At 38.8% G+C, this 14,953-nt stretch overlaps 1 protein-coding gene across 2 annotated transcripts in view; it reads right to left on the reverse strand.

Moving 5' to 3' along the window:
• Positions 1-472: 472 nt before the first annotated feature.
• The window catches only part of LOC117443940 (C-Jun-amino-terminal kinase-interacting protein 1-like), a 61,027-nt gene continuing 46,546 nt past the window's right edge, over positions 473-14,953 (reverse strand). For both annotated transcript variants that reach the window (XM_034079727.2, XM_071206332.1), the window contains 7 exons: positions 12,611-12,686; positions 8,113-8,285; positions 7,766-7,875; positions 7,172-7,288; positions 3,591-3,661; positions 3,235-3,333; positions 473-3,029 (listed from right to left, as the gene is read on the reverse strand). In XM_034079727.2, the coding sequence (XP_033935618.1) occupies positions 2,957-3,029; positions 3,235-3,333; positions 3,591-3,661; positions 7,172-7,288; positions 7,766-7,875; positions 8,113-8,285; positions 12,611-12,686 (719 nt within the window). In that variant the 3' untranslated portion in view covers positions 473-2,956. The remainder of the gene's footprint in view (positions 3,030-3,234; positions 3,334-3,590; positions 3,662-7,171; positions 7,289-7,765; positions 7,876-8,112; positions 8,286-12,610; positions 12,687-14,953) is intronic.

A 14,953-nucleotide genomic window follows, 5' to 3' on the forward strand; every position in this document is an offset into this window, starting at 1 on the left:
CTTACACACACTCTTTTCCAGATTGTACTTTGCCTCATGCTTGTCTCTCCCGCGTTCAAAACTAGATTGCCTAACCGGTTCCGACCCTGCCTGTCCCCGACCTGCCTGCTCTGCCTGTTTCCTGATCCTGCCTGTCCCTCGACTATCCTGTCTGGCCTGTTATCCGACCCTGCCTGTATCCACGCTGACCGCCTCGCTTACTCCCTGACTCTCTGCCTGTCCCTGACTCACCTTCTGCCCGCTGTCCTCCGGTGCGTTAAACTGCCCGGTTGGTATTCCTCCGATCCAGTGGAATCTCCAATAAAGTATATTACCAATTCTCCTTGGTTTCTCGAGTGCTGCATTTGGGTTCTCCTTAAGATTGTGACAGCTGGATCACCCGATGAGAATCAATACCAGGACCTCACATTCATAGTGGTATCATTTGTTAGTGTATCTCAGACAAACATAATAATGACAGGACACCATGAGATCTGCATTAAAATGTTTAAATAAATAATTCACACCTAAAAAAAAAGAGCAATTTCACATACTGAATCAATACAATGTAATATTTGTAATTACAGATATTAAATTATTTATTTATATATGGCATATCTATCCACCCTCAGTATAGCCTCCATTCCAGTACTTTTTCTGTTGTAATTACTTGTCTGATTGGCTCTTGAGAAGGGAATTTAAAAGTCAGTGCTGATCTCCTTATGCTAACATGAGGCTTTGATCAGCAACAACAGACGGCTGTTTATTTTGTTCATGTTTTTCTTTTCAAAAGAACAAACCATTGAGACTGGTGAGATGGCTGAATTGTACAATTTCCACATTCTTCATTAGATAATCTTTCTATCACAGACATTATATATTCTGTTAAATATAGATCACATAGAAAAATCTGTTGTCGTGTTAGGTGTCTTTTTAGTGATATATGATGTAGGAAGCACATCCTCTGTTGTTTTTCGCAGCAGAAACAACTGTGCTGTACCCATGCTGGACCCAGATAGACTTAAAACAGTGGCATTCGTTTATTTTTCAATGATTTACTCTACTGTAATTGCTAGCATCAGCCAACAGCTATAGCGTTGATGTAAAAACCTAATTCCAGCAACAAGTGGCTTTCTACATGTTGTCATTCCTGACCTGTGGCCATTGGTCGGCTGGCTGCAGTTTTGGAAATTATATTCCATAACATATTAAAGGTGCCTCATTTGCGTTTTGAATACATTCCTATGTATATTATCTATGTACACACCTGGAGAATGTGCACACAGGCTCAGTGTTGCAACCATTTTACTGTAGTAAGATGTGCCCGGTGACAGCAGAGGTACAGCACAGCACATTCAGTGGAAAAAAAGTGCCAAGTCACATCAACAACATTCCTTCATTACAATTTGCATTCAGACTTGAACTCAACACACACTCGATGACAATCTGTTAAAATGTGATAATGTTCACTGAGGAAGGTCACTATGATCTGATGAAAAAAAGAGGCACTACTAGTAAAGATATGAAGACACCAGAGTCTTGCTTTTCCTCCCTTGTCAGCAACTTCTGTACTGAGAATCAGCCTGTTTCTGATGTGTAAACTATGAGGAGCGAGAGTCGAAAAAACCCACAGAGAACTCTTCTTAAACCACCAAAGTGCCTAAGCCAGATGTCCTTTGTTTCAACATATCCATCACTGATTTTATACCTAGTAAGAACACACAGTAAAAAAGCGCAGTGTTGCTAGGAATAAAGGTGTATGGCTTTACTGGGCAAATTGTGGGGGCTTTATATGTTAGGACTACAGTACCATGGAAGCTGCTAAAATGTTTGTCATACAAATCCACTCTTGTACACCCTCACACTGTTTGTGTGTGCATTTCAGTGTTTATTTGTGGTTCAGTGTTAAATATGTTTCATCGTCTCTGCCTAGCCTACTCTTGTTTCAATGTTTTGTTACCTTAATTTGACCTGCAATGCCTTTCAACCTACCACAGACCAGATCTGCTAGCATGGAAACTAAAGCATTTTACCATCTGCTTTTATCCTGTGGATTATATTCTCTGCTCTCCCTGTCCGTTGCAGAACATTGATGAAAGGGTGTGACTCTAAAGAACTTGACACACAGGACACCCTAGCTATGCAACCTTTGGCATTTTACACCACTGATAGATCACACCTTGTCACTGCACTTATAATTCATTCAGCTACAATGTTGACTTTGTTTAAAAGCTACCCATGAAGGAAAAACAGGGTTTCATACACCAGAATCACTCTCTAAAAGAGACCCACAAATGTAAAGAGCTTATCATCTATAGCTGGTTTTCTAACGGTGTTTATGAGTATTTATATGGTTTTACAACAGTGTTTTAGGGTGTTCTTGTTGCAACTGAACTATTCCAGATATCACCTTCTTATCAGGAGTTCCGGAAGAATAAAGGTCACTCTTGCAACATGGATTTGTTTTACTTAGTGTATATTTTCAGTGTGCAGATGTTATTTAGAAAATATACACTTCCACAGTGCTCAGACTCTTAATATTTATAGTCAAAGCAAACTCTTCTTGTGTATTCAAATCTAAACCCTTTTTTTGTTAAGTGCAAATTCAAGCTGGTCCAGGTCAGTACGGCTCCTGGGCTTTCAGTGTTACACCTGGTTAGATGACATTGCAGGCTATTTTGTGTTGCCAAGGCTGCTTTGATATCATAGTTGTGCTTTCCAATTCACCATCTCATCACTGACACCATTTTGCATATCTTTCTTTTCCAAAGACACTTTGGCTAATTTTTCCATCTCTTCTTGCGGCACAAAGGTTTCCCCACAGCTCCAATATGTGATCCTTCTTGTCCCGATTGTTTGTCAGATGTGTTAATTTTGTATTTGTTCTTCTTTGTTCTTAATGTTAGATATGTCTGTCCTTCATGCAACATTATGTTATGATACAGTGTAGTGTACAGGGATGAGGTTAAAGGCAGGGCTATTCCAGGTAGATGTCTTCTGTAGGGCACGAGAAATCCACAAACTCTTTATAGTACAACTGGAAGGCTTTGCTGAAAAAAAGAAAAAAGGAAAATACTTCAGTCAGAATCTTCAAACTGTACTTTAGTTTAAGAATAAATCATTCAACTGTTACACAGTCAGCTCCTTTTGATTTCACTAAATTGATGCCCAGCATAGCCAGATCAGCGCATGTGTCAGCCAAGTAGTAATAAAGTAATGGATATGATGGATATGCTAATGCACAGTTCAACTCACCCTATTGACTCTGCTAGAGGTTTGGTGGAGTTTTCAGACACAAATACATGGCAGGCAAATCTCTGGTCTGCTGGGTGCTTAGTAATGAAACCAAAATACCTGCAAAAGAAACAGAAAAGAGATAAGGCACACTGTCATTTCAATACAAAACTGCTGTTTCACACTAGATCAGTAGTTGGCCCAGTCTTTTGTACATTGTTGAGTTATAGCAGCACCTTGTGGTAAGTTAATATTTGGTGTAGGTGAACACAACACATTACAGCTTCTTCCTGATCTTTTTTTATTCTAGGTTGACGGTACATAACATTTGGACTTGGTGTTGTAGTCCCTCATTCAGGCTTCATATCTTTACTTACTTGCTGTTTTTGGGGTGATACCCACAGAAAGAGACGTTTTTCAGCTGGAAAAAGTGGCTGCACTCGTTACTCTGTAAACAGAACACAGCAAAGAGGCAAATAATGATTTAGATTACCATAAAAAAGGCTGCTTGATGTCTACTGTAACTATTACATAATACTGCTGTATTTGCCCCATGTTTTGTCTGTATTGAATGAATGATCAACTCATTTGTATTTATGATACAGGTGAAAGTCCTGCATCCATATGCAGAAGTGCTACATGAAGCAACTATAAGACTAGAAAGTAATATAGTATACCCATGATTAACTTTGATACAAATATTACAGACGCAATATCTCGACATATCTCATATGAGACAGCTACAGGAAGGCATTTATGTGAAAGACAATTTGACCAAAAGTTAAATATCTCTATCCACAGTTTCATTAGGTACCATTGTTAACCAAACCAACAACCAATAAGTAGATTGTACACTTTGTTTGCTATTTGATTTTGGTTTCACTGATCTTTATAAGATTATTAAAGTGGGCAGGCTTCAAATGTATTAATTAAATGTCTTTGTTGAACACTTATTTTGAATTGGTCTATTACAACAATCTAACTAACGTCTGTTATTTAGTTAGTTTGATTTAATGAACACTGTGAGCAGACTACGGTTCTAACTCAAGCAAACAATTATTTGACAAATTACCTCATCTCTGCTAACTCTATGTAGCCGGCGTTACTGTTTTCTGGATTAGCTGTCAGATCATTTCTTCACGTGGCTGGGCCGCCACTGGCCCTTTAAGACACACCCCCCCTTCTTTAGTCAGCTGGCCCTTCCATATAAGGAAAACGCGCAGCTGTACGTAGTTCAGCATCTCCCGCCACACTTTAAATGCCCACTCACTCCTCACCCAAATCAGCTGTGACTATTACGAGTGTTCTTGTTCCAGTTATCGTTGTCTGGCTGATAGGCGTGTATTCCCTAGTGATGGCAAAATGAAGCTTCGAACCACTTGGACAATTGTGTCGGAAATAGGTTCATTTCTCGAAGCTTCAGTTACAGCGACCTCTCCTGGCGAAGTGCAAGGCTGCAGTGGGTTTAACGTATCTTTGCCTTGAAAAATATTCGATGCACACACACACTAAGACTGAATATCATGTTCTATTTGCAATTAAAGATTGATAATTGTGTGTATTGGGTTATTGAGAAGAGTCTAGATAGTGCTGGACCTTTTTTTGGGCGGAGAGGGCCTTTTATCAGTTATTAAAGTATTAAAGTTGAAAAGCAATGATTAAAATACATCCATTCCGGGCTTTGAACCAGCTGCGCGGAGGACACGCCGCATTCGGGCCGCCGGCTCTACCCACTGGGCTATCTCTTCCTTAAAATATTGAACTGTTTTTATATTACTAATAATTGTCTTTTTGTTCCCGAGCCAGAATGACCTATATTTCTTCCTGGCTTGCTCTATAATGATACTACAATTCAAATGCAATACCAACAACAACTCAACAGCAACAACGCAAACTACGACAACAACCCACACATTGCGCATTGTTTAGAGCGGTCATAAAGTGTTGAAGCACTCAAATTTGAAACTGTTTCAACCTGTCACCTGTCAGAATCGAGACGAGGCAGTGCATTGAATCGCGTGAATGGACCGCGAACCAGTCAAGTGATTCATTCAGGAAATGAAGCAGTTGCTGCTTCGGACGTCACATGTCACGTGATTTGAAGCAAGCTTCGAAGCAGTGCTTCTATGGAATAGGAAGTCCAGGGTTGAAGCTCCGTTCGAAGCTTCAGTGACAAACTGCCATCACTAGTATTCCCCCTATACGAGGTATGTGAAGCTGCTGTTAGGATTTGTAACATTCAGTGTACCACTAAATTGTTAACATGTGGCCTGTAAACGCCAGGCTTCTTGACAGCCCCAGCAGAGACTGTGTAGAGAATCACCGTTGCGGAGGTGTCCAGTGAGGTGATGATTGAGTGAATGCGTTTGCATCAGAGGTAGGAGATTAATTGTATGTACATTGAAGGACAATCATATAAGTCTTTATACAATTTCTAATCTCCTTTCTCCATTTATTTTAGGATTAGTTTGATACCGTTTTGCCTTTCCTTTTCTTGATCTTAGGTTCTAGCTGTATTTTACCATGCCTACAGGCTATTTGTTGCCTAAGTATTGTTTTGCCTACCTTATATGTTTTGCTTATTGACTAGTTTGTTGTATTGTGTACAAACTAGTGATTTAAATCTTTAAAGCTACAGCACCCTCCTTGTAACGACCCACACTGTCCCACAAGGTCTAATACTGTCTCTGTGCTTATACTTCTTCAGTGACGATCCTGGCCATACTGTGGAGTGGAGCATGTGGTTTGCTGGGCACTTTTTGCATGCAGATATGGGTGATTTGCAGTGAGTGTTGATTGAATACAGCTACACGTGGTGATATTGTGGTTTTGGGGAAACCCTCAGCAGTTGGCCAGAAGACTCACTTTTTAACTATTTAACTATCACTATATGTGTGATATTGTAATTATTCTAGTTCTTCTCTCCTTGTCAGAGCCAGCCTTCAATCGTGGGACTTAGGTGTGTCGACTGGGAAAGCTGAATAAATTGTAATCTGCATTTTATATTACTGAACTTTTACTTGATTATTTATATAATAAACATTTGAACTTGAGGCCGCGTCCCTGTCCATCCTTTTATTCTTATCTGCGTGACTTGTCCTAAGGGCTCGTATTGGGTAACCCAGGTTAGCGTTAATTATCCTAACCCCCTTTTATTAACGCAGCCCCCCCTCCCCGTTGGGGCAGGCCACATCTAGTTAGAGGATTATGTGTTTTAGGATGGGAGAACTTTTTAAAATCAGATTATATTTGTAGAGTTATTTTCAAAATGTTCTGACAACATTTTGTTTCACTGCGACAACATGTTGTTTCACTGCAACAATACCATTTAATAATTCATTTCATTTCCATGCGCTTTTTCAGGTGCTCAAAGACGCTTTACAGTGGTGATAAAACGAGAAATAATAGAATAAAAATATTAAAACGGCAACACAACATAATTCACATATTAAAAGCCAGTCTGAGGAGGTGTGTTTTGGTCAGTGTTTTGAAGGTGGGGGGGTTGGTGCAGTCTCGGATGTGTTGTGGAAGGGAGTTCCAGAGGGTGGGGGCAGCGTTGGAGAAGGCTCTGTCCCCCCTAAGTCCTATAAGTCTTAGTGGATGGCAACTTAAATGTGCATACATAACTTCTTATAGTTTATAATATGTTTAGTATGTGCAACATTCATTTGAAAAGTGACTACAGCTGTCAAATAACTGTAGAAAATTAGAGAAGATATTACTATTGTTCTCCCATTTGAGTTGAAACTGCAGTTTTAAGCTACCTAAGATGGAGTAACATTAAAGAAAACACTCCCCCTTACATGTTTGCCTGTAGCCTCTATTGGCCAACACAAGGGGGTGACATGCTTCAATTGTTCAATGAGATTCTCGTGTAAGGATTTGGTTTTATATCACGAAGTGCAATAAAGCAGCACTTAACTTCTTATGCATTAACCACAAAAAAGTTAGTACTTACTCTGTCACATGCATAATAATCCTCTTGAACTGCAAGCTTGATGCCTTTCACACTGATCTCCAGGATGCAGGAGGAAGGAGGGTTGTACTTGACGGTCACCCGTCTGTTGGTGGCAATCTGAAAAAAACAATGTAAAAGATGACTTATTAAATGTAAACAACTTTAAAATGCTCAACTATACGATCAAACTGTAAACCACATATATACTAGAAGATAAGACAAGCGTAATACTAACATTTTAACTATGTTGACAGTGTTCTATATTTTATAAAACAGTACAATTGTGATTAGAAGTAAGCAGTTATCTTGTGTGGATTTATTTTTCCTCCTTTGGGGTGTTGCCAATTGCAAGTGGGTCCTTTATTTTTGTTCTGTGTCAGATTGCTGGACGATTACACACAGTTTTTTCCATAATGGACACATGACACTCTAAACTTTAAAGACTTTGAAATTATTGATCAAATACAACTTGTAGTATTTGTAAGGTGTGGGACATGCCATGGGACAAAAAAATTGTGTAATTGTGGCTTTTTATTACATATCATTATGAGTCAAATGATTTACAAACACACACCCACACCACAGGCTTCATACCTTCTGCATAGCTGCACACAGAACATCATTTCCTTTGTGGAAGGGCACTTGAACTGAGCCCAGGAACTTCAGCCGGTATCTGTCCATCCATTCACTGCTCTTTTCTGCATCTGTGAGACATAATTTATCATTTTTGAGCTTTTGTATCTAAATAAATACTAGCTATAATATATTTCTACAACTTGATGATACATTGAAAATATTTAACATTTAATTTAAAGAAAAAGTTTACACAAAGTTGGAAATATTGACTCATGCACTGTTGTAGTGCACCAATTAAATATGTTTTCAGTTTTACAAACATATTTATAGCCTTCTTTAATTCATCGTCATGGCAATGTCAGTACCTTTGTAGCTCTCAGCGTCCTTCGTCACCTCTATAGCGTAATAAGCTGGGAAGATCCCATGGGCACCAGTTCGCATGTTGTAGCCCTCGTACCAGAAGTCCTCTGACTGGACCTCCACCAGCAACGGATCCTCCACCTCCAGCTCCAACTCATCATCATGTCGAGGGACAAACCTGTCCAGACAGATGCAGTCATATCTTAAAGTATACGTTTTAAGTGTTTCAAAAGTGAACTTGAATGGTGGTTTAGAAAAATGTGTATCTTGCCTACACATAGTCTGCTTGCATTGAAATTAATGATTTATTTCAATGCAAGCAAATCAAATCAAGTTTTATTTATATAGCACATTTATAAACGATTTTTGGTCGAGCCAAAGTGCTGTACATGTAATAAAAATAGCCTACAGTAGAGACACTTTACAGCAAATACAACAGCACAGATTGCTCAGAATATCAGTATGAGAAAAAGCAGACTATGTATGGGAACTTTGCTTCTTTTGAATATGTAGCCCTTCAGTTGAAATGCTCCTCTCCCAAATACTGTGCAAGCTTTTTTGATGATTTTACTGAGTTGTTGTCTATAGTGTGTATTGACTTTGACCGTCTAGTCATTGTTGGCGATTTTAATATCCATGTTGACAACCCCCAGGACAGAGGGGCTACACTCAATAAGGGGCACACTCTGGACTTAATTCTATCAAAGGGTCTGAACATCTCTAAGCTTGTGGTGACTGATGTTGCGCTCTCCGACCATTCCTGTGTTTTCTTTGAGAGCTCTATTTCCGTCCAAACAACTGCTAAGAAAGAGGTAACCGCGAGACGTCACTTATCTGAAAATGCACAGGAAATGTTTGCTCAGATTTTGTCTTGCTAACTACTCAGTAAATGAGCTAGTAGATAATTTTAATTATAAGATAACAAATGAAGTATCTAGCAAGAAAATATCTCCGTAGAGAAAAACCATGACCGTGAGAACAGCAAAAACTGAGTGCAGAAAAGCTGAACGCAGGTGGAGAAAAACAAATCTCCAAGTTCACTTGGAAATATATAAAGAGAGACTCTGCGTCTATAATCAGGAAATAAAAAGGGCACGACAATCGTTCTTCTCTGACATCATTACCAAAAATAAAAACAACTCACGTGCCTTGTTTGCTACCGTCGACAGACTAACAAACCCCCCAGTGTCGGTAGCTTCTGAATTTCTATCCACCAGGGCCTGCAATGATTTTGCCTCCTTCTTCACTGACAAAATCATGAAAATTAGACAAGCAGTCAGTTCCCCGGTATCAGGTACAGCAAATGTGTTGTCCCTGTGTCCACCTAAAGCAGTGTTTCTCAAACTTTTTCATACCAAGGACCACTTAACCAATAAAAAAAACACTCCCTGACCACCTAACTCCACAAATATCCCAAAACACATCATTTTTCTAGAACAGATTACAAATCGCCTAAAAATGGTACAAACAAGTGGCAACATGTGTAACAAAGGTGTTGCCCTGGGCTATATCATGCAATCGAAAGTGAAACTTAAGCTCGCTCCATTGTGGAGATATTCCCGCGAGAGTGCTGAAAACGTAAATGTATTTCAAATGTGAAATGTTACCAATATACTCACGGACCACTAGGGGGCGCTCACGGACCACCAGTGGTCCGCGGACCACACTTTGAGAAGCACTGACCTAAAGCCAATTCAGACACCATGTCACAATTCCGTCTGATAAATGCTAAAGACCTGGAAGACATTATTCAACATCTGAAATCCTCCTCCTGTAGCCTCGATATTATCCCGACAGGATTTTTCAAAACTGTTTTTCATTGCTTGGCCTCAGATATACTACACATAGTAAACAAATCTCTCCACTCGGGTGTATTTCCACAGGCCCTGAAAACTGCAGTAATCAAACTGCTCCTAAAAAAGCATAACCTAGACGAAACCATAATGAATAATTACAGGCCAATATCAAACCTTCCCTTTATAAGAAAATTGATTGAAAAAGTTGTTTTTCAAGAATTGAGTAATTTGATGTTTTTAACTGAGGGTTTTGATTTGTTTCAGTCGGGCTTTCGATCTAACCACAGCACTGAGACTTCACTTGTTAAGGTCTTTAATTACATCCATTTAAACACAGACAGTGGCAGAATATCAGTGTTAGTATTATTAGATCTCAGCGCTGCCTTTGATACTGTTGACCACAACATATTGCTAGACCGTCTAGAAAACTGGGTGGGAGTTTCAGCAACAGCTCTAAACTGGCTTAGTTCCTACTTAAAGGACAGAACAAACGTTGTCTCTATAGGCAATTACAAATCAACCCTGACAAATATGTCATGCGGGATTCCTCAAGGCTCCATCTTAGGACCTTTGCTTTTTAATATCTATATGCTACCACTGGCTCAAATTATTAAAAACAGCGATCTAAGCTATCACATCTATGCAGACGACACCCAGATTTATTTTAAAATCACACCGGGAGACTAGTCTCCGATTAGAACACTGAGCAAGTGCATTGAGCACATCACTGACTGGATGACTCAGAACTTTCTCCAATTGAACAAACAAAAAACTGAGATCATTGTTTTTGGAGCAAAGAAGGACCGATTAAAAGTAATCACAGAGCTTCAGTCGGTAGACAACAAAGTAACGTATAAAGATAGAAATCTAGGTGTAGTGATGGGCTCAGACCTGCATTTTAACAGTCACATTACAACAGTTATTAGGTCTGCATACCATCACCTGAAGAACATATCTAGGATTAAAAAACTAATGTTGCAACAGGATTTAGACAAACTTGTCCATGCTTTTATTTTCAGTAGACTCGACTACTGCAATAGTGTATTCACAGGGCTCACAAACAATCCATCAGGAAGCTGCAGCTGATTCAGAACGCTGCTGCTCGATTCCTCACAAACACTAAAAGAGTGGATCACAGCAGTCCGGGTCTGAAGTCTTTACACTGGCTTCCAGTCTGCCAAATAATTGATTTTAAAATACTATTGCTAGTTTTTAAATCACTAAATGGCTTAGGACCGAGGTATATAGACGATCTCCTGCATAACTATGAACCGTCCAGGAGTCTCAGGTCTTCTGGGTCGGGACTGCTCTCTGTTCCAAGAATAAGAACTAAACATGAAAAAGCAGCGTTTAGCTAAAATGCCCCGACAATCTGGAACAAACTGCCCGAATCGTGCACGTCCGCTGAAACACTTCCTATTTTCAAATCCAGACTAAAAACGTATCTATTTGCCGCTGCTTTTAATTGAGCTGTTCATACTCACACTGCAGTATGCCTTTTATTCATGTATTCTGTACCTGCTGTGTTTATTTAATTATCTTTGCTTTTTCACGCCTATTTTTAAATGCCATTTAATAATGTGTTTATGCTGTATTTATTCTTAAATGTCTTTTGTTTTTATTTTGTAAAGCACTTTGAATTGTCGCGTGCTGAAAGGTGCTATATAAATAAAATTGCCTTTCCTTGCCTATTCATGAAGAATAATATAGTATAATATAGAACAACTATAGTAAGCTTTGATTCACAATGTTACAATAATTGTCAATGGAAAACCTGTTTCATGTTTTCATATTAAATTATAACCACAGTGAAGACTTAAAAACCTCAATTGGCTCTTTATCTTAGCAAACTTTTTACTTTATTATCTTTGTTGATATTTGTCTTTACTTTGAGCACCAGAAAAAGCTAAATATAAAGACCATGTATTATTATTATTATTATTATTATTATTATTACCGTCCTTTTGATTAGTCAAAAATGATAAATTACATTTGTGAATCCGCTCACTTCATCTGCTTTCTACTTTGATCTATAGGTTTAATAAGATAGAATGTACTAAAAGTCTTACGAAACTCTATCCTGCTGTCAAACAACAAATACTAGTGTCATCTTCTCATAAAAAATATACTTACTATATACTACTACTGTTTTCTTGTTATGGATCCATTAGTCAATCGAACACATTTTTAAATAGTTTCAGAAGTCTTACCGAAATTAAACTTCTAATACATCAGCTGAAGTCAAAATGATAGATAACTAGCCTGTTGCTGTCATATGAGTAGCTAATAGCATAGTAAATAGTATAGACAAACACACTAGAAACCTATTGAATAGAAAGAAGGCTGTGAAAACCCCCTGCTTTCAGCTATGCATAGCTAATTTCCTGCACCATCATCTGATCTGTACGATTCACATGACTGCATTACTGTGTTGTTCCCCCCTCCCTTATGCATTTATCAGCCGGAGGTCTTAAACAGCAGCTGTAGCTCCATGCTGCCAACTGGAGTGTGAGAGTTTAGGGGGAAACATGAATAAATTGAGCGTTTGCTACTCTACCAACTCCATACAAAATAAAACATGAATGATGGAGATGAGCCTGTTTGAAGGTTACTACAACTTTGAAATCTGCTAGAACCCCACCTCTCTGTATATTCAAAACACGAGAAGTACAGTTTAATGAATGATGGAGATGCCGCTATTCCTCACCTGTAGACAGCTCTGTGGCTCTGATCCTTCTCCTCTCCATTAATTAGACAAGAGTATAAGCCAAAGGACTCTGCACCTTGAAAACCGGAGAAGAAGACAACATCAAAAGGGGGAAATTACTCATGGCACAAATACAGTGTGGAGGGCCAGCCTTTGTATTTGGCTGGTAGAGATGATTGACTTTAAACGCAACTCAAGTCCATACAAATAGTAAACACAATTACTCACATTGTGTTTAATTTAAAGCAAACATGCATTCTTTAGGACCCGACGAATCACACTGTAATTAGCCATGAAACAGATAAGCATTGTGTATTTTTCACCTCTCCTGAGACATCCCTTATCCCTTTCTGCACTGCTCAGATACACTGAGCTGGCTTTTCTAATGAGACTGTGATACATATGGCCAGCTTCCAAGAGGCCAGTAAGGACTATTAGAGGAAATGGCCACACACATATAATGTAGACTAATCTCTGTCTGCTTCTTTAATAGGAGTCTTCTCTCTTGCCTACTACTGCTGGCTGCTAACACATATCCTTTATACAGAAGTCACATTGAATGCCCAGGGTGAGAATCAGTATGATAAGGTAAATCCAACAATAATCCATCATCCTCTTCCTCCTCAGAATTGTTGTTGTTTGCCACTGGGAGACCAAAAAGACACAGGCAGCTAATCTACTAGCATAGCATACCCAACATCTCTGACCAAACCTTTGAGGTAGCTTTGCATTGTGGGGAATATCAGTGCAAGGTTTAAGAAATATGGTTGCACACATAATATCTCATTTTTCTCCTGCATCAATTTGAAAGGAACAAAACGCTAACTTGGATGAGTAAAGTTGTAATATTATAACATATTCCTGTGTCAAAAAACGTATGTATAAAACTCTGGGGGCAGCAAACACACCCTGATCTACTACTCTGAAAAAAATGCAACAGATGGTGTTACAAAAATAACACTGCTTTTAAAGATTCACCGGGTTGTGTTATTTAACCTCAGAACACTAAAGACAATCAACAATGTCCTGGAATTAAAAAATAGTGTATTTGTGATCTGCACCACCAATGGCAGAACTATGTGCCTCCTTGTGGGCCTCTCCATAGCCGGATGAAGTAAGTTAATCAATATTAAAGTAAAATGTTCTTTAGTCAATAAAAAACCCAACAATAAAAAAGTATTGGGAATTAAAACACCATCATACATTTTGAGTAGGCTTTCGAAAATTACATTTGGTGTTGGTGTAGTTCCCCATCTTCATTGTATTTGCATTAGAGACCTAACAACAGTGCTGCTGGCATGCATGGGCAGTAATTATGAATTTAAGACGGCATCTATGGTTCTGTAAAAGCAAAATGTCGTAATTAACAAAGATAAGATTTAAAATAAATATGAGATGTAATTCTTGAGACTTAACATACTGTAATAGGTTATCATTTATTTTATTTGGAGTGGTCAAACTACAGTTGGTGGTACATATTAAGCAGAACCAACTCAAATACATACAATTATTTTCATACTGCCACTCACTGCCTGTGTCATTGCTTTCTTTCTTCCTCAGTCCTTCCCAACACCCTCTCTAGTACTGCCATTGTTTAAATGTCTAGAAGAAGACTCACCTAATGTGTTGTTATTCAAATGTGTGATTGGTTTGGGCCACAGAGGGTTAGAGAGAGGAAAATCCATGAAACTGCAAACAGCTTTTTGCTCGGTGTGCCTCCACCCAGCAGGCCATCTAAATGTCCCACTGGGTTTTTGCCCTGAATGTGCTGCTGTCAGAATGCTGATAACAATATCAACAAAGTAGCAACAAACTGCAGCTTTCATTTACAACAATTACAAGCTGTGCTGGGAATTGTGCTAAGGTAAACAAAATAAAAATGTTTGAATACTACTCCTCAACCAGATTCACATGTGTATTCACATCTTCAGATTCACATCTTCATCTTCATCATTTTCATCTTCACATCTTCCAGATTCACATCTTCCAGATTCACATCTTCAACCATGATTCACATGTGTATTCACAAGATAACGTTCAATCTAACTCAGTGCAGACAGACAGTCACATCATCTAGTTACTGTACATGATGATCTGCGCTCTATGAGAATATTCTAGCTCTTGAATATCTCTGTGGATTTGCTTTATCAGCAACATCCCTTTAAGCCTTTCCCACGAAACTGCAAATTCAGCGAGACAGCATTCATTCACATTACTCCGTGTTAAATGGAAACGACACAGGATAACAGCCGGCTGTATCTATGTTCTCTGTGGTTGTTCGTTTCACACATAACTCTCTTTGGGGGCGGATATTAAAAAGTATGCATATTGGCAAAATGTAAA

The sequence above is a fragment of the Pseudochaenichthys georgianus genome, chromosome 3, assembly GCF_902827115.2.
Source record: "Pseudochaenichthys georgianus chromosome 3, fPseGeo1.2, whole genome shotgun sequence".
NCBI lineage: Eukaryota > Metazoa > Chordata > Actinopteri > Perciformes > Channichthyidae > Pseudochaenichthys > Pseudochaenichthys georgianus.